This window comes from Argentina silus, assembly GCF_951799395.1.
Source record: "Argentina silus genome assembly, chromosome: 7".
In the NCBI taxonomy this organism is placed as follows: Eukaryota; Metazoa; Chordata; class Actinopteri; order Argentiniformes; family Argentinidae; genus Argentina; species Argentina silus.
The window spans coordinates 11,356,000-11,374,618 of record NC_139661.1 but is presented as its reverse complement, the minus strand read 5'-3'; the positions used below and the strand labels follow the sequence as shown (position 1 = coordinate 11,374,618).

General features: G+C 43.4%; 1 protein-coding gene across 4 annotated transcripts in view; it reads left to right on the top strand.

The window, feature by feature from the left end:
* The window catches only part of clip1a (CAP-GLY domain containing linker protein 1a), a 34,013-nt gene that overhangs the window by 1,425 nt on the left and 13,969 nt on the right, over positions 1 to 18,619 (top strand). For 2 of the 4 annotated variants that reach the window (XM_083673554.1, XM_083673551.1), the window contains exons 2-16: positions 4,773 to 5,049; positions 5,637 to 6,187; positions 8,379 to 8,503; positions 8,727 to 8,943; positions 9,113 to 9,310; positions 9,684 to 9,775; positions 10,242 to 10,302; positions 12,720 to 12,824; positions 14,348 to 15,256; positions 15,522 to 15,629; positions 16,008 to 16,065; positions 16,147 to 16,230; positions 16,618 to 16,774; positions 17,346 to 17,511; positions 17,773 to 17,979. In XM_083673554.1, coding sequence (XP_083529680.1) covers positions 4,959 to 5,049; positions 5,637 to 6,187; positions 8,379 to 8,503; positions 8,727 to 8,943; positions 9,113 to 9,310; positions 9,684 to 9,775; positions 10,242 to 10,302; positions 12,720 to 12,824; positions 14,348 to 15,256; positions 15,522 to 15,629; positions 16,008 to 16,065; positions 16,147 to 16,230; positions 16,618 to 16,774; positions 17,346 to 17,511; positions 17,773 to 17,979 — 3,129 coding nt within the window. In that variant the 5' untranslated portion in view covers positions 4,773 to 4,958. The remainder of the gene's footprint in view (positions 1 to 4,772; positions 5,050 to 5,636; positions 6,188 to 8,378; positions 8,504 to 8,726; positions 8,944 to 9,112; positions 9,311 to 9,683; positions 9,776 to 10,241; positions 10,303 to 12,719; positions 12,825 to 14,347; positions 15,257 to 15,521; positions 15,630 to 16,007; positions 16,066 to 16,146; positions 16,231 to 16,617; positions 16,775 to 17,345; positions 17,512 to 17,772; positions 17,980 to 18,619) is intronic. The other 2 variants (XM_083673552.1, XM_083673553.1) reach the window with 2 other exon arrangements.

Below are 18,619 nucleotides of genomic sequence, written 5' to 3'. Positions count from 1 at the left end.
CTCTGACCTGAAGTTGGTTTCTGTGCTTATTTGCCACTTATTTGCCACTTATTTGCCTGCATGTGCTTTTTCAATTGAAATGCGGCACGCCAGCCCATTCCATGACTTGGGCTGGTTATTGAAATATAATGAGCCAAAACCGAAAGTTTTATTTTCTAAAATATTAAAATAATGTCCATGCTGCTGTTAGGCTGTGTTTCAGTTTTCCTAGCATAAGGCAAGCTGTTCAGTGCTGAAGATTAGGACGTTAATATTAGAGATTGTATATACCTTTAAAGAGACTTTGGTAATATGCTGAAGCAAAGCAGTGCAGGATATCGGACATAGGTATAGGATAGCTACAGTGTCCTGTTTTTCCTGGGTCGTATTCTGTAGGCACAACATATCAAAACGTATTGCAATAGAAAATGAAAATCTGTTTTCTCAGAGGATACACCTAACTACAGTAGTACCCTCCCCATTGCACTCTTTTTCAAAATATTTCATGCCTAGCCTACTGAACACAACTCTGGTTTCATCAGATCGCAACACATACTGTAAACCCACCTCCAGACCTATGAACATTCTCACTTCTCTGTTTTCAGGCTAGTTGTGCACCCTGGTCAAGCTTAGAATTGCTGTAGTGGGCACAAGAGCTTACTAATGTTTGTTCATTGAATGCCATCAAGGACTTTAATCTGGTGTTAGCCCAACTGCTATGCTAAAAACAACAAAATATGTTGTCAACATGACACACCACCAGGCCATTAGGGTGTTGCTCTCAATTAGCCTGCACTTACAAACATGTTTTTTTTCACATGGATCTGTACTGAATGTTAAAACAAACCAGCTATGCTTGTTTGACCTGATGTAAACCTATTTTCTAATATTTTGATACAGAGAGGTGCTGTTACCTAATTAATCTCATACTTTACTGTACAGTATCTGTACTGATTTGTCAGAATGTACACATTCCCATATTTTATGCCTAAATATGAACAACTTTTGTTGTCTCCATGGCCACTTGTCTCCTTGTTCTGATGTAGGGAGGTATGGATGAGAAAGGATCCTGCCATCTTGTTACTTCTAATGGGCTGTCTGTGCATCCACACCTCCTGCTGCCAGCATCAGGAGGGCTAAGGCCAACTGTATATAATGATCACAGCAGATGTTTCCTCAAAATGGATGAACGAGAGCATGCCCTAGCCTAGTGAAACACCCCAACCAATTGTGTTATGTGTGAGCAAGCCTTTGTACATGGATTGCAGAAATTAGATAAGTGAGATTTGAGAGGGCATAGTGAAGTGAACCTTGGGCTTAGATTGCCAAAACAGACAACTAACTGCCTACTGGAGAGGGAAGTTTTGACATACTGTAGGCTAGGGCTCTGAATATGTACTTGAGTATACGAGTAATACCCGGACTCAATATCGATTAGGAAAAATCCATAGTAGTTTTTTTACAGGCTTCGTCTAAGCCTGTAAAAGCAGAGAGAGCACTGAAGCCTTTATTCTTTGCCAAGATAGGTGAATAGTGCTATGTAAAAAATCGTCGTAGCTTTCCAGCTAACCTTTGCAAGCTTTTTTTTTTCCCTCAAAGATGATTTTTTCACATCCCTTCTGTAGGCCTATAAGCCTATGCAATTACCGTAAAACGTGTCATTAGTGGCTCCGGCTATTAGTGGAGACAGGCATTTATTGAAGACTCTGCGCTTATTGGAAGTTTTACGGTATGCACTATAAGCACATTTTAAATCTGTAATTTAGAAAGGCTTTTTACACCACTGATGCAGGGCTCCAAACAACTTGTTTGCAAGTGTCTCTTATTTAAACCAATTGAACAGAAATCTGGTGGCATAGTAAAGCTGTCCTTGGATCTTCATCACTCCCTCCTACTGTACGATCTGCATCGATTATCAGTTCTGTATCATTTTAGCTTATGGTGCTGTTTGCAGGCTAAGCTCTTGAATTTATGCTTCAGAGAAGGCTAGCAATCTGTGTGAGGCTCGACAACTGTGCTTGTGCATGGCTAAGCCAGATACATGATGGATAAGCTCCTGCTCCAAGTAATCGTACATGGAAGTCGATTATCTCTTGTGGTGGCCCCTCAAATAGGTTTCAAAAGTAAATCTGTTTTACATGACATGTCCTCCCTCACCCCTTTCTTGTGTCCCCAAAGAGGCATTTTTGCCATTTTTCATGAAATAACTAGGCTATATAGATACTTGGTACTTGTGTTTGGTCCACCACTTGGTTCGTTTGATAAATCAAAGACAAAATGTAGCTTCTGTTGAACATTTGGTATAGGCCTACTGTAAGGATAAGCTAATAGCCCAAAACCTGCATTTACAGAACATTGGTGTTTGGCTGCCTTCCTAGCTTCTGATTAGAGTGAGAGTCAGGAGCAAAGGATTACCATCACTACAGTTGGAAACGTCTACAACATAAGTGGATCATGTTCAGTCCACTACACAAGCGCACCACTGAGAGCTAAACCATTCTCTCTTTTCCCGTACACAAGACATCCATATTTCAAGTAGAAAACTTGCTTGGCTGTGTAAGAAAGCACACTCTTTCCCCAGGTTGATTTATGCACCCGAACATGCCACAGGAGATGGGCAATACAGTATTTAAAATGTTACTGGTGGATGTGCTAGCGGGCAGCAAACAGTGGACATTTTCGTGTCTCTGATTTGAACCTATCCCCTAAACAGACATTTTGCTTATATTTTACTGTTACAGGATAATATTTAATTCAATGCTCCTGGGTTGGAATTTAACTTGATAAGCTAAACAGGCACAGCAATGGACAATCTTTCTTTCTTTCATCACATTACTCTGTGTCAGGAAGATATCTATAAATTGTGCTTTTTCTTCAAGGGTCTGCACAAGAGTTCTTCTGACCTCGGGGCACTAATCAGTGTCATTCAAATGCACCGAAGTGGAAAACTGGAGTCCTGTATGGAAACTGGGTCAATGTTGCTAACCCACCCTTTCTCTGCAGAGAGATCTGCCAGAGAGAGTGTACACGTGCACACGTAAATAGTTTGTTTTAGTTAACCCAGCTCTGAGGGCTTCAGAGGAATGGAAGCTATGTCTGTGTCAACAAGGTCCATTTTAAATTCCATAGCAGTTCCCTGTAATCCAGGGCCTCTTGATGCTGTTGAGTGACTGATTCTTACAGAGCCTGCGGATACCTCTATAGCAGTGTAAAGCCTTGGCTATTCCCCATTTTGCCTTATTTCATGGATTAGCAGAACATGTAAAACCGAAGCCTTGACCTTTCAGAGAAGATGGAGGCATATTGGTAATATTTTGGAAGACAAGGCTACATTCCCTTATTCTTTACAACATCGTTTCTGGGTTGCCATGGCAGCAGTTGAGTGTGGCCAAAAACTGTATATGGTAAGAAACTCGTGGGCTCATTTTCAATGGGAATCGTTGTCCGCCAACACGGAATGGTAGGCTAATATTGATTGCATTCATAAGCAGGATGCCAGTCAGTGAGGACCAATGCGAGAGCAATATAGCAGCATATTCATGAAGGTTGACAGGCACAACTTCGATATAAAGTTGTTTTGCTCAAAGCTAGCAACAAGACATCCTTGCTAATTCATACCAGTACCTATTTAACAACCTAGGCATCGTTAAAGTGGAGGTTGCTTAGCTAAGCCCAATGATATTAATGAACAATACATCTTTTGTCGACCAAATGCGACATCTCATTGACTTGTATTTAAAAAATACACGGCTTTGTCTGCATAGCGTCAAATTTCAGCCGGTACGGAAGAAGGTGAGGAGTCAGGTCTCTCGCTTCATATATCCCTCTCTGGTATGGCTGACCTCCAGGGGTAAGGTGGTAACCTGATATGGGAAAGTTCACTGCTCTGGTCTTTCTGTACACCTGTTCCCTCTCAACCAAATACATTTCAACACTCTGAAATTAGCTATGTGTACAATACTATGATCCTTTGCGCTTAATTTTTCCTCAGTGTCCCTTTGTCTGTTTCTGAATTGGTCATGGGTGCAAATTATAATTTTTTGAATATATGTTTTAGGGCATTTCTGCTTTATTGGGATAGAGATAGTAGAGATCGACAGGAAGGATGGGTGAGAGAGAGGAGGGATGACGTGCAGGATATGTTGATGGCCGGTAACGAACCAGGGACCTTGCATACCATATCATCGCGCCTTAGTGTGCTACGTCACTGAGCGCCCCATGGTTTTTTGAGAAGATGTTTTAAATACACACTCTCGTATGTGGACCGGCTTGTGACCTGAGTATTTTTAGTATTAGACTGTGACAGAAGAGTAGGGGGCAGCAGGGCTTGTTGTCATAACAGACAGACTCCATTGATAATAATAACAAAGATCATTTGAAAGATGAACAGGCCATTCAATCCATTTATGCTTGCCATTTATCCATGCTGAATGTAAGATACAGTAAGTCTACTGTTGTCAGTGCCATTTGTGAAGTTGAACCAATGATACGAAGTGAACAAGTCCATTTAAAAGGCCATGGTGTGAATTGTCATGTCCACCAAGTTGAAAATGGACCAGCAAAATCACCCTTCTTCCGCTGACTTTCATTATTTGTTCTAGCATCCAACTGAAGGCCTGTGTTTCATTGAATTATTAATCAGTCAAATTTCCTTTTGTTTTCTTGTGGTAAGCTGTACTGCTCATTCATTATTATCAGTAGCCTTTTATGTGTATAAAATCCCCCCAAAACACTCACAAAGCGATTTGATTGTACTGTGTGGCAGTCATTCATGTCATTCTCTTCTCTCTCAGCAGGATCCTTTAGGCACTCACCCTTTTCTCCCTCACCCCTTTTCCTATTTTTATTTTTGTTTTATTTATTTTGGTGCCGTGAGGGGAACATTGTCATCAAAGAGCAGAGCTCAATGATTTGGGGTCAGCCGGCACCCACTGACAGACAGAAAGGACCTGTGGAATTCACACGCACACAGAGGAAACATGAGCACAGCAAAGCCGAGTGGCCTCAAAGCCCCCAGCAAGATAAGCAAACCATCAGGGGCAGCAGCTACCAAAACCTTCCCCTCCACTGGTAAGGGTCCTCCTCACACTGCCTCTGCCTCTCATTAACCTCTGGCTTTGATGTCATCAATCAGCTTACATATGCAATAAAAGGGGGTTACTGCGTTATCCGTCTGGATCTGCTGAAGCGGCTTGAGTAGATTTTGTGCTGACATTATGCTGATCAGTCACCAGTCATTTTGGGGTTGTACACTGGATAACATTTGCGGCAGAATCTCGCCAAAAGATGGTGGATTACTGATGTAAATTTGTGAATTGAGTCCACTGGCATGCTTTGGAAAAATGTAGCTTCATTATGCTACGTGAAATTGGATCCTTGTGGTGCTATTTTGTTTCAAAGTGTCAGAGATGATGTGAAAATGTGACCCCTCTCTCTTTTGCTCAGCTGTGAAGATATCACCCCAGATTATTAGTACCTAAAAAATACTGAATTAATTGATGAAATGTAACGTATTCCCCTCTTGGGTAAGATAGTTTGGAAGTATTTAATAACAGGGCAAAGGTGTCATATTTTATGAGCTTGTCCCAACATGTTAGCCTTGTTAGCACTGGTGTTATCAGTCAGTTAATAGATGTTTTCAACCTGTCCCCCTGTAGCTGGATCCAAAGTATCTACAGCTGACAAATCCGCCCCAAGTGCTGGCGCAGCAGAAACGCAGGATGGTGGGGAGACCTTCCAAGTCGGAGAGCACGTGTGGGTGAATGGGAACAAGCCAGGCGTCGTACAGTTCCTGGGGGAGACTCAATTTGCTCCAGGACAGTGGGCAGGTATTGTGTTGGATGAGCACATTGGTAAGAATGACGGCTCGGTGGCGGGGGTGCGCTACTTCCAGTGCGAGGCCTTGAAGGGAATTTTTACCCGCCCTTCCAAGCTGTCCCGCACAGAGGGCGAGGCTAATGGGACACAGACGGCACCTCCTTCTCGGGCTGCGTCACCCACTCCCTCCACTGCCAGCATGGCCTCCCACAACCCCTCTGCCACATCAGCCGCAAAGAAGGCTACGCCAACCACACCCGCCACATCAGCCGCACCTGCCACCCCAGGCTCCAATCTGGCACGCACAAACAGCGAGTCTGTCTCCAATCTCTCAGAGACGGGTTCGGTCAAGAAGGGCGAACGGGAGCTGAAGATGGGTGACCGTGTTTTGGTAAGGTTATATCATTAAAAAAATAAAATAATTGGCACACTTCCCATTGCCAATGATTACTCACTTAATAGATGTTAGTGGCAAGTGCCCTCTTTCTACCACTGCCCAAGGTTGGCGACAGACAAGCCCTACCCCCTTACTCTTGTCTAGAGTGGGGACATTGCCATGAATACAGGCTGGTCTCAGAGTCACACGACTGATCCCTCTCACCATGGTAATCTCTCAGGAATGTGTCTGTGGAACACAACCTCCACCCACCTCCTCCCTCTCAAGTTCTCACTGGCCAATGAGAACGCCAGTAATAACACTCCTCTGTTTAGTGAGGTCACTGTCTGTGTATAGTCCTTCACACAGCCAAGCTCTGTCCACATATGCACACCTTCCTTCCTGAGTGATTCCAAGGCCCCTCTTTCTTTCTTTTCTTCTCTCTCTCCCCCTCAGCCTCAGGCTGTGTAGCACATTGTGTTAAAAGGAAGTGTGTCACTCACACTTGCACAGGAAACACTAAAAAAACACAAAGACCAAATTTAGTTGCAAACTGACAAGTAGTGTATTGTTGAGTATAAGAACCGGAAAAAGAGATGTTGATGAATTGACCTAGTTCTGTGGATATGGCTTGCGTTGTCTTCCGGCAAAATGGCCCTGCACAGGAGCCCCGGACTAGCCCTTCGACTATCGCGTTAGATCCTTAGCCTAGAGGGTCTTACCCTGATAGGATTTCTAAAGATATGCTTAGACTAGTGGCCAATAGATTCACCCTACTGTTAACCGTCTACTTCCTATAGTTTCCCCTGCTTCAGTTAAGTGACCCACAACGGAACGCAGCTTAGGAAAGCCCCAACGGTTAACAACGGCTCTATTCTAATATGAGGGCCAATTGGTGTGGTCGCAGGAATTTAATTTATCGATGAGGTCAATTCATCCAAAGGAGATATTTAAAAAGTAGGTTAGAATAACCATTCAGATCCTATGATGAAATATGCGCAATGAAATCTAACTTTTTACAATTAACAAGGAGGATAATTCAACTTTAGGTGACAGTTTCATTTCTAACTAACCTTCTAACAAGAACTACATTACTTATTTTTCTTTAAATACAGGTTTGTGCTTTATTTAAGCTTTAAGCATTACAGCATGGTAGTTTAAAAGAAATAAAATATAAAAAGAAATGAAACCTTACCCTGGTAAGGTTTTATTAAACTGGTCCCTACTCTATCTGACTTGATATAAATTTAGAGAGACCCCATCCAGTATCGACATTTGCAATGGACGAATACTCTCGGTTCCTTTATCAGCCCATCTCGATGACTCACTCACTTCTCCTTCCAAGTGAAGTGGTCACTCAGCTTAATGACTACGGAGTAGCACCGTGCCCTCAGCCGAGGGACTTCGACGACTCTTGCTTCCCCTTCCAAGCTCCAGCAAGCCTTTTAACAAAGTCCCAACCCCTAACAGTTATGGGCAATGCCAACTACTGATAGAGCAAGGGCTAAGTCTCCAGGACCAGAACTTTGGTCGTGAAACCCTGATTGGGCTAAGACCTCCTGGTCTTTTAGGGTTCCGTCCTAATTGCCTGTTGAGATGCTCTTGTCATCCCATTTTATACTATCCCCCGATCTGGACTCCTGCTGTAGTCCGCTGCTTAGCAACCTGCTTCGCAACCCTCTCTTAGCCTTGTCAGGTTCCTCGTTTCTCTCTCTCCCTTTCAAACTTGATTACATTTCAACACTTAAATCATAAAACATATTAGAAACCTTTCAACATTATTCCAACTTTATCATAGTTCAACATCAATCATTAAACATGTACTTTTGAAAATAGAAAATTCATTGTATTAAAACATCTAATACTGGTTACATTTGAATAGTTGTATCTGTTCTTATATCATTAGTTATTTAGTATATCTTATTCGTTCACTTGATTATATTTCAGAACATCATTACTCCACACAACCCCGCCCGGAACCACATATTTTAATGGTTACATTCGATTACATTTCAGAACATCATTACTCCACACAGACCTGCCTGGAACGTCTCAGGTGGCGTTGCAGGTTGAGGGAAGTCCATATTTTTCGACAGCATGTATTGACTCATTTGGCTCTGTTGCTTTGATGGTATGACCTCATGCCAAGCTTATTACCAAGTCAAGCTGATTAATTTGCATATAATTGTATGAATTTTCCTTGCAGGTTGGTGGTACAAAAGCTGGTGTGGTCCGCTTTTTAGGTGAAACAGACTTTGCCAAGGGCGAGTGGTGTGGTGTTGAACTGGATGAGCCCCTTGGAAAGAATGACGGAGCAGTGGCCGGAACCAGGTAATCAGCCTATAGTGTACACAGCACAGCTTTAAAAATAATGGATGAGGATGGGTACCCCACAAAACTCCTTTGATATGAGCGGTACTTTCTGCCGATACATGTAGGTAAAGGACTATTTAATTCCTTCCTTTAGTCCCCATATAGTAAGTATCCAGTTTATCAGGTTTATTTTGGCCCTGACACATGTTTTGTTTATCCCCTTAATTCGTGTTCCCCCCAGATACTTTCAGTGCCAACCCAAGTATGGCCTGTTTGCCCCAGTTCACAAGGTCACACGCATCGGCTTTCCCTCCACTACACCAGCCAAGGCCAAGACCACGGTGCGCAAGGTGGTGGCCACTCCGTCCGGCCTGAAGCGCAGCCCCAGTGCCTCCTCCATCAGCTCCATGAGTTCCGTGGCCTCATCCGTCAGCGGCAAGCCCAGTCGCACAGGGCTGGTGAGACGCGTGAATGCACACACATACCAACATGCCCAGAAAGCACATACAACTAGATATCCTAACTGGAGTAATTTCATTTCCACATGTTGTATTCATGCTGACCTGAACCTGTGTTGACCAATGGGTGTGTTGTCTGTTTGAACACTCCCCTCTTACCCATCCACAGCTAACAGAGACTTCGTCGCGGTACAATAGAAAGATCTCAGGAACCACGGCTTTGCAGGAGGCTCTGAAGGAGAAGCAGCAGCACATTGAGCAGCTGATGGCTGAGAGGGATCTGGAGAGGGCAGAGGTGGCCAAGGCCACCAGCCACGTGGGTGAGGTGGAGCAGGAGCTGACTCTACTGAGAGAGGACCAGGAGCAGGTCAGCACCGTCACACACAGCATGTACACACAGATTTCCCCACACCATTACACCACCTCCACCATGAGAAGGTGTACAGGTGTTTCCAATAAAGTGCTTGGTGAGTGTATAGTTTAATTTGTAATGTTAACATATAACACCAGTGAATCCATTGAAATGGCAATCACGTTAACCTCAGCACTGCCACCTGTTGTTGATGCTCACCACTGTAATCAGGAAACATTATACTGTGTTTTTACAACCAGCAGCATTGTAACTTCATATCAGATTTATTCTGTTTTTACTGTAGCACCCCATACCAGGGGTGACTAATTCTGAGTGGCTCTGAAACCATATTCATGCTTCATCTAATGAATATTTTCATGTGTTGAAGATGGAGGCCAAGATGGACCAATTGCGTGCACTTGTGGAGGCTGCGGACAAGGACAAGGTTGAGCTGCTGAATCAGCTGGAGGAGGAGAAGAGGTGAGGAGTGGTGGGACCTGAGGCAGGGGATGTGATGATAGGTCTATGATGGAAAGATCTGTTGAAGGTTAAGTTCACAAGATAAGTGTGTGCACATCTCTTACCTTCAGCTGGGATTGATTCCCCAGTTCTCAAACTCTTTACCCTTATTAGCACTGGATTTGTGTTCAGGCTACATCTTAACGGTCCCTCCTAAAGACCTCTTCACACCCACAACCCCCCTGTACAAGTTTCTCTCCTGTTAAAAAAAAAAAAAAAAAAAAAAGGTTTCCTTCTTCTAGCATTGTGACTGCCTATGGCCCCTGGTCCGAGCATTGATTACTTTATCTTATGATGACTGATGGATAGATGATTCACTTGCTTAAATAAATGTATTTGTTGTAAGTCGCTTTGGATAAAGGCGTCTGCTAAATGCCATGAATGTAAATGTAAAATGACTATAACATGAATGTGCTCTGTGTTATAGGAAGGTGGAGGACCTTCAGTTCCGCGTAGAGGAAGCTTGCATTACCAAAGGAGATCTGGAGGTAAACACACCCTCGCTTGTACACACTCAAAGCACACTGATACTCAGATGTATATCAAAATGTGTGTATCTCATGTCCAAATCTGGCCCTTAATTAATGGAATCATTAATTGTGGTGCTGTGATACATCAGGAGTAATCCAACACTGCAGCCCTTAGTGACTGGAGTTGTAATTACCTGCCTTGCTGAACAGTCATTTGAGTACATACAGAGGAGGTGGGAGCAAGTGTTCCTTTTCTGATGAGAAGGCAGGTTAAGTCCATCTCTGGAATGAAAAGTCTCTCTGCAACATTCTTGCTCCTGATCACTGAGATTGAAGTGGTTTAGATGGTGCATTTAATTCTAACCTAATGAATAGATTAATCTCATCTGAGGTCCCCCATTGGGCTTTGTATGCATTAGATTGACTTCTTTGCCTTAGGTTTGCTGTGATTTAAGTTGGCAGGGGAGTGATTGGTGTCCTTGTGAGTGACATTTCCGTAGTTTAGAATGCCAACGATTGAGTATTTATATCATCGGCAGTTTGTCTGCATAGGCAAGACATCCTGCCTGCCCACAGTCCCGTTAGGTTGGTTGCATGGCATGATATCTTTTATGCCCGGTAAAATGAGACTCGAACTGAAATCTCATTCTCTCTATGGTACTGATATGTACTCATAGTGAGGACAAGGTCATCCATCCCCCCATGTAGCAGGGCTGTATCAGAATCAGACCTCAACTAGTCCCTCATTTTCTTTTAGCCATTCAATCATGATGTTCCTCATTTCATGTGTGCAATGAGCAAACTACTTTGATAACACTGGATATTAGGAACACGGTATGCTTGGGTAAACAAGAAAAACATCCCCTCTTGTCTTTTTATCACTGTCACGTCACGTCAGTACAGTGTTTACCAATTTCCCTCTGTCCACCCCTTTATAAACTCCCCGATCTAGATTTAGTTGGGGGGGGGGGGGGGGGGTGCTTTTCATTGGAAACTGCCTACTCTGTCTGTCTTTCCCTGAGCAAACCACATTGTGTGGGGGGACAGAGCCTCAGTGGAGAGCAGACTCAGGGGGGCTGTTTAACATGTACACATGTCTGATCAAAGGATTTATGTCATCTATCCCACAGTGCCACTCCAATCAGGGGACCAACCCAATTACCCGAAGGCGTCCCACTTCAAATTTTATCTTTAAAAATGAGTGCCACAGGGTTAGAAGTAATACCCCTTTTATCTTCCTTTGATTGCTTACTAACAGTCTGTGTACTACTTACAGCAACAAATGTATTAATCACATGCATGCAATGCAGCTTTTTAAAAAATACACAAAACCCCCCGAAACAATTCGAACCAACACAGCAAATGCTTTCTGTTGATGTCAAGCAGTTGTCTGTGTACTAATGTTGTGCTGTAACCCCTTAAATCAGTGATGTGATGTTACTGCTTCTTTTTCTTCTTCTTCTCCTCTTGTCCTTCATGTTGGTCCAGTGCTAACCATGGAACCACTGAAGATGCCCCACCCCCACCATCTCATAGCCTATTCACAGGCTTAAGCTCAAACTCCCCCATGCAATCTATTAATCAAAAGTAAATGTACTGCACTTTGTAACACTTCAGAATAGAGGGCACCATATTCTTAGTAACCTTAAACCTGAGCCATCACTGCATGTGCAGGTATTGGCATCAGGAGATATAGTATAAAGGGTAAACTAGGAAAGATTATATTTAATTCAAGTGGCCCCATATTCTACAGTGTTACTGATTTGTTTAGGTTCCAAGTTGTATAAATGTTGTATATGGGTATTTGTTGTTTTATCCTCTGGTAAATAGTTTCTGTACTTGCTAAACAAATGGGCCTTACCACAAAAGGGAGAGAGCAGTGTTGGTTTTGACAACATGTCAGGCTTTGCTTGTTCATGTGAATAGTTAGGGTTAATCTCCGGTTCACATGAATGTACCAAAGCCCTCCATGGCATGGAGTAAATCACATGGGTGAGGAAAAACAAACTGCTTTCTTTCTATATGTGGTGAGTTCCATTTTATTTTGCACTCATTTGCTGGCTCACTCAGTTATTCACACACATCTCTGCATCCCTAGGCTATCCCTTGGTCTGTTCACCAGGTACCATTATGCATGGTTCCCTCTAATCACAACCAACAACTGCATATCCATAAGCATAACGCATCTCCCTTCTCCATTGCTCCTTACCCCATACCCTCACACTACCAGTTACACCCCTATCCTCACCTGTGCAAGGCACTGCCTGCAAGGTTTGCATGGGGTACCCTCTCATCTCCACCCCACCTCCCTCAACACCCTCATCCAACCCCCCCCCCCCCCCCCCCCCGCACCCTCCCCCTCTATGTCTGCGTTGGGCTGGCATGTGATGGTGGCACTGGTTGTGTTCTCTTCCTCTCCCCTTCTTTACTAACAGACGCAGACCAAACTGGAGCATGCCCACATTAAGGAGCTTGAACAGAGCCTGCTCTTTGAAAAGACCAAAGCTGAGAAACTCCAGAGAGAGTTAGAAGACACTAGGGTAATGGATCTTGCTCTACGTAGTGCTGCGCTTGGAAAAAAGGGTGGAGTGGGGATGGGGATGATATGGAAAGGATTGGTTAAGGGTTTGCTGAGGAGCTCCAGGTACCAGGAGCTCTGGCCCCATTATGCTGTGTTTTTTCTGGTCTTTCCCTTTATTGGGGCCTGTGGATGGGCAATACTAGGACTTAACTATTCAATAGCCTAATTCACATTGGACAGATGTGGACAAAAAGGATTTGATGGTATAGTTTTTCTCATTTAATATGCTCAATATTGTTAAACTCAAACAGCAGCATAACAAAACCCTCTAATTAAATACACATTATATATTTACTTCTCTACACTCCTCACATCCATATTTGTTTCCAAATGCATGCATATTTAACTGCATTTGAATGTCAAAAAGCCAACAGGGAATAATTTGCTTAACTTTTTACTAGTTAGCAACTAATCTCAAAAGGCAGAAAGGGGATTGCAACTTCGCATTGTAATCTGCCATATCTTCCACAGGCTTTCATTTTCTTTACATTATTTCAAACATGTAAATGCTCACACAGCAGCCATTCACCCGTCTGGCAACACGGACCATTCTCATTACTGATTGTCACCAGTATAGCAGTGTTAACTATAGCTGTTATGTTGTCACGCACAAATTATGATACAATTTTGATAGGTTTCACATGAAGTTTCACAGTGGAACAATCCTTTGCCTTTTAGAATAGGTTTTTGCCTGAGAACAGCAGTGTTTATCTATCCACATAGGCTCTAGGATTAGCATTTGAGGACTCATTCCTGGGGTCTTTCCTCTCTTGCCTCTTTCTCCATGTTTTAAATGCCCACAGATTGCCTATAGTCTCATTGCTGGTGCTGCTGAGTAGCCAGTCAGCTCCCCTATGCCCAGTTATTTGTTCCCTTGTTCCCAGTTATCCTGTGTCCCATACCCTCTGACCCTCCCAGCCTGCTTATCTGGGGTTCCCCATCTCTTGCAAGTCTTTCTCCTGCTCCCATTCCTAGGCAATGCCTCTGTTCGTCCCCTAGGAGTATCACAACCAATATGGCAGGGGCATTCAACTGCAATCCTCAAGGGCCACAGTCTCTGCTGGTTTTCTTTTTTCAATTGATGTAATTAATCACTAGGAGTGAACATTTCTGGCTTTCTTGGTCTAAATCAGGAGACACTGCAGCTCCTGGAGAGTGAAGTTCAAAACACCAGAGGTGTGCTGTGTGAGAATTGATATAGTACCACCAAATTATAGCCACTAGAGGGCAGTGCAATACGTCAGGAACAGGCATCCTATACAAATGTGGGATTAGAGTGTCAGTTGATGTATTTAGACATGTACTTATACTACTGCTGTGATGGACCTCTCTGCCATGTGTTTGCATAGGGCCCTATTTAAACTCAATACAAACCCTTCCTCAAAGACTTGCCTGATGCCAGGGATATTCAGCAGTTACCTTGTCTTGCAAGTGTACACAGAACACACTTTTTTTTTGAGCCAGAGTTGTGCTGTCCCATAGGTTGCCACAGTGTCCGAGAAGTCCCGCATCATGGAGCTGGAGAGGGACCTCTCTCTGCGGACAAGGGAAGTGGCTGACTTGCAGCTGCGTCTGGAGTCCCAACAGGGCTCTGAGGGTTCTGACTCCACTGCCTCACCTCTTCTTGAGGAGGTGATCACACTAAGGGCTCAACTGGCCTCTCAGGAAGCCAATCAACAGGGTGAGCTGACCGGGCTGAAGGAGAGGATGGGGGCTGAAGAGAAGGCCCATCGTGAAGCACTGGCCCAGCTTCAGGCTTCATCCGGGAGGCTCTCCAGTGACAATGAGCAGTTGAGAATGCGCCTGAGCCAGGGTGAGAAGGAAAATGCAGACATCATAGAACTGTGGCGCTGCAAGCTGGAATCTGCCATTGCCTCTCACCAGCAAGCAATGGAGGGGTTGAAGGTGTCCTTCAGCAAAGGGGCAGGTGCCCAGGCGACAGAGCTAGTGGATACCAAGAGTGCCTTGGAGAGGCTGAAGGTGGAGCACAAGCTGGTGCTAGAGGAGGCAGGGGCCAGGCACAGGGAAGAGGTTGCAGCCTGGGCACAGGAGACAGAGGAGCTGAAAGCACAGCTGCTGATTGTGTCAGAGGAGAAGGAGCGTCTGGATGAGTCTCTGCGGTCCAGTGTCGAGAGCGCTGAGGAGCAGCACCTGGTGGAGATGGAGGATGTGCTGGGCAAGCTGCATGCTGCTGAGCTGAAGGTAAAGGAGCTGGAGGAACAGGAAGCCAAGTTAGTCCAGCAGGTCCAGGACAGGGCCAGAGAAGCCCAAGAGCAGGTGGCAGCTATGGAGGCCCTGCATTCCCTGGAAGCTCAAGGTAACCAAGAGCTCCAGAGCCTGAGGACCCAGCTGGAGGAGGCCCAGAGCCAGGCCTGCTCACAGGGTGTCAAGGTGGGCCCACATCCATCTTCCCCTTGTCAATCACCATTTCAGTCTCCAAATGTATATCCAATCCCATATGTTATAACTGACAAATTTGCCAATTGGTTATGGAATACATTTGTACGATACTATTTGTTATATCTTATCCCTTTCATCAAATTCGTTATTTGGATTTATTTTTGTTCATGATTACCCTTTCCTCCATATTTATTTTGTTTTCTTCAAAATGTCCTCCATGTCCATGCATGGTGTCACCATCTGGCCTGTGTTATAGTTCAATGAGTTAAGCTCTGAGTTGGAGGGACAGCAGCAGAAGCTCCTCTCTGTGCAGCAGAGCCTGACCTCTGTGCAGCAGGAAAAGAGCTCATTGGAGCAGGAGCTGGTGAGTCATGGGGCCTACAGGGTGGTGAGGAGCCGGGGGTTGGGAATGGGTGGCATGACTGTTATGATGAGACTTAAGGTAAGGTAAGCTCAGGTAAGGAAGAGCATAGCATCATCATGTTAGGGAATGCTACAAAGAATGCAATCTTGCGCTACAAAGATTCATCACATAGTGGTGACACATACTTCAAGAGGCTAGATACCTATAGAGGTTTTGACTTGATATCATTACGAATAAACCACAAGTTTAGTCTTTAGTATAAGCATAACTTGGATGTCACATTATCAGTTGTGAGTAATTTTGAGGTTTGTCATGGAACAACACATTCCAGCATGCACATACATACTAATAAGTGTTTTTTTTTTTTTATTTCCTCAGAAACAAAAACTGGCAGAAAGCACAGATGATCAGACTAAATCAACACAAACTATGCAAGGTATTTGCTTGGGCCATGTTGATCTTGTCATATCTTGCTTGTAGATACATGAAGTAGTCTGAATTCAACTCTTTCTTTCAGAGTTGCTTGATAAGCTTGGCAAAAAGGAGGAGCAATGCACATCTCTCTTCGTTGAATCAGAGGCTCTAAGAAGCCAACTTGCAGGTCAGAGCTTTGGCCAAAACTGTGATGCTTAACCTACAGCGCACACACAGTACAAGTCACCATTTGTGTGACATCATTGTTTTTTGTTGTCGTTGTCTTTCTGTCGGGTAAACCAAATTCTAATGAATTGTCTTTCTTATGGGTTATTTTTCATTCCATAATTTATAATTATTATAACTCTGAATATGTCTGGTTAAAAAGGGGGGACTAGTGATAATAACAAAATCACAAAATATCACTATTCATTTGTTGCTCTCCTTGGTGATAAAGTTGTATTTACTGGCCTGTCCATTGTGTGGGAAATATGTGTATGTTGTAACAAAACTGTTTGTGTTCTTGTTCAGGGACTTTGACAAGCAGATTTAATTTAGTTTATCTCACATTCAGGTCTGGAGAGGAAGCTAAAGGCTGGGGATGAGAATCTTGATCAGATCACAAAGGAGAAGGCCCAACTCAAAAGTGACATCTCAGACATGAGGAAGTCAACAGGTGATAGCTCAGCACAGCTCAACAAAATGAACGAAGACCTCACTCAGAAAGAAAGGTACATGCCTTTAACAGCCCAAAAATGTTCTGATGAAGTCTCTAGTACACATGCATTTTCAACAGTTATTTGCTCTCTTGTAGAACAATGCATTCATTTTTATCTTACAAATTCTGATACCTGACACTTTCCTTTAGTGGGATGTAAGAAATGACACTTGTATAATCTTAAATGTTAGATGTTTAAATGTCTTTATATTGCTTGCTGAACAGAGTACAAAATATTCACAAATTACTGATCTTGCAATGATTATGCTTGAATTAGATACATTGTGTGTAGTTATAATGGGTTGTCATTACAATATAATTTTAATGCTCATCTCAAATAGTAAGATGTTGCTCATAAATCACATGATAGTTGCTATATTAAAGTAGGTCTTACCATATTGCTACCTTGGTTTATCAGGTCTTACTGAGATTCATGTAATTCAGTTTCAAGTGATTCATTTTGTCTCCATATGATTGTCTATAATTCTTTAAAACTGTCCCCAAGAATGAGCCTCTAGTTTGTTAGAACACCACCTGTCTGACTTGGTCAGATAGTTATCCCCCTCTCCCCCTCCTTTTCTTAGGCGGCTAGAGGAGTTACAGACCCAACTGGCAGAGGAGAAGGAACGCATGGCACGTTCTGAAGAGCAACAACAGCAGGAACTAGGCCGGAAGGACCAGGAGCTGAAGGAGACCACAGACAAACATCAGGGTCAGCTAAACAGCCTACAGAAGAAGATTGTTGACCTGGTGAGTGATGACCTGGATAAAACTGAGACATTGAAAGTCAGGGACAATAAGAGGTTAGTGAAGACAACTGAAATGGCTTCAAGTGCGAATAGATATGCTTTTTCTTGAGTGCTGCCACATATTGCAACTAAATTATCAGAGTTGGCTAGACCTTTTCCTGAGTGCACAACACAGAATGCGTCATTCTCTCCACCCCTGTCCCTTTCCTAACAATTGTTGATGTAATTAGTTAAAATATCTCTTCTCTTATGCATTGTGTAGGAGAAGGGTGTGCAGCAGGGTGCAACCCAGGCCAAGGAGCTGGAGGCCTCTCAGGAGAAGGCCTTGTCTGAGGCCTCAGAGCGCCATGCACAGGAGCTCCAGGGTCAGGCTAACAAGGCGAGGCAGGAACTGAGCATCTCCAGGGAGAAACTCCAGGAGCTGGAGAGGCTGGTATCTGACCTGCAACCTTATAAGGAGAAGGCACAGGTAAGCACCAACTTATCATAGCATTATATTATTTGTCTCCAGTATATCAGAATCACAGTTTTAAGTTCTGGGGAGGTGCTGCCTTTTAGTACAAAATATCCACCAATGGCCATGTTTAGTAATGTTGGAGATTGTTGTAATGAGAACTGTTATTTTATTTGTTTCACTGATCTACACAGCATACTGGACATTTTCAAATAAAAGTGACAAATGGAATACAAATTCTAAATATTTGTAGTAATTTATTAAAAATAAAAAACGGAGAATACCTGTTTGCAAAAGTCTACACCCCCCTTGCTGTGGCTCTCCTAAAATTAGCTCAAATGCAAAATTGTTTTCGTGAAAAAATCTATTTCAAATCAATAATTGTTTTATGAGGCAACAATTAATTCAAGTGATACAACAAAAATATTTTTAAAAAATGGCTGGAAATGTGTTTCTTTGGTTTTACTACAAAGCATTAAGCCCTGTGTGAAGAATAGTGGTAGCTGCATCATGTTATGGGTATGCTTTGCAGGGACTGGTGACTCGGGATCAAGAGAAAGTTGAGAAATTTGCTGAGTTGGTAGTGACAGCCTAATCAACACAGCGTGTAATTGATTCCTATTAAAATCAGGGACCCTACAAAGACAAAGATATT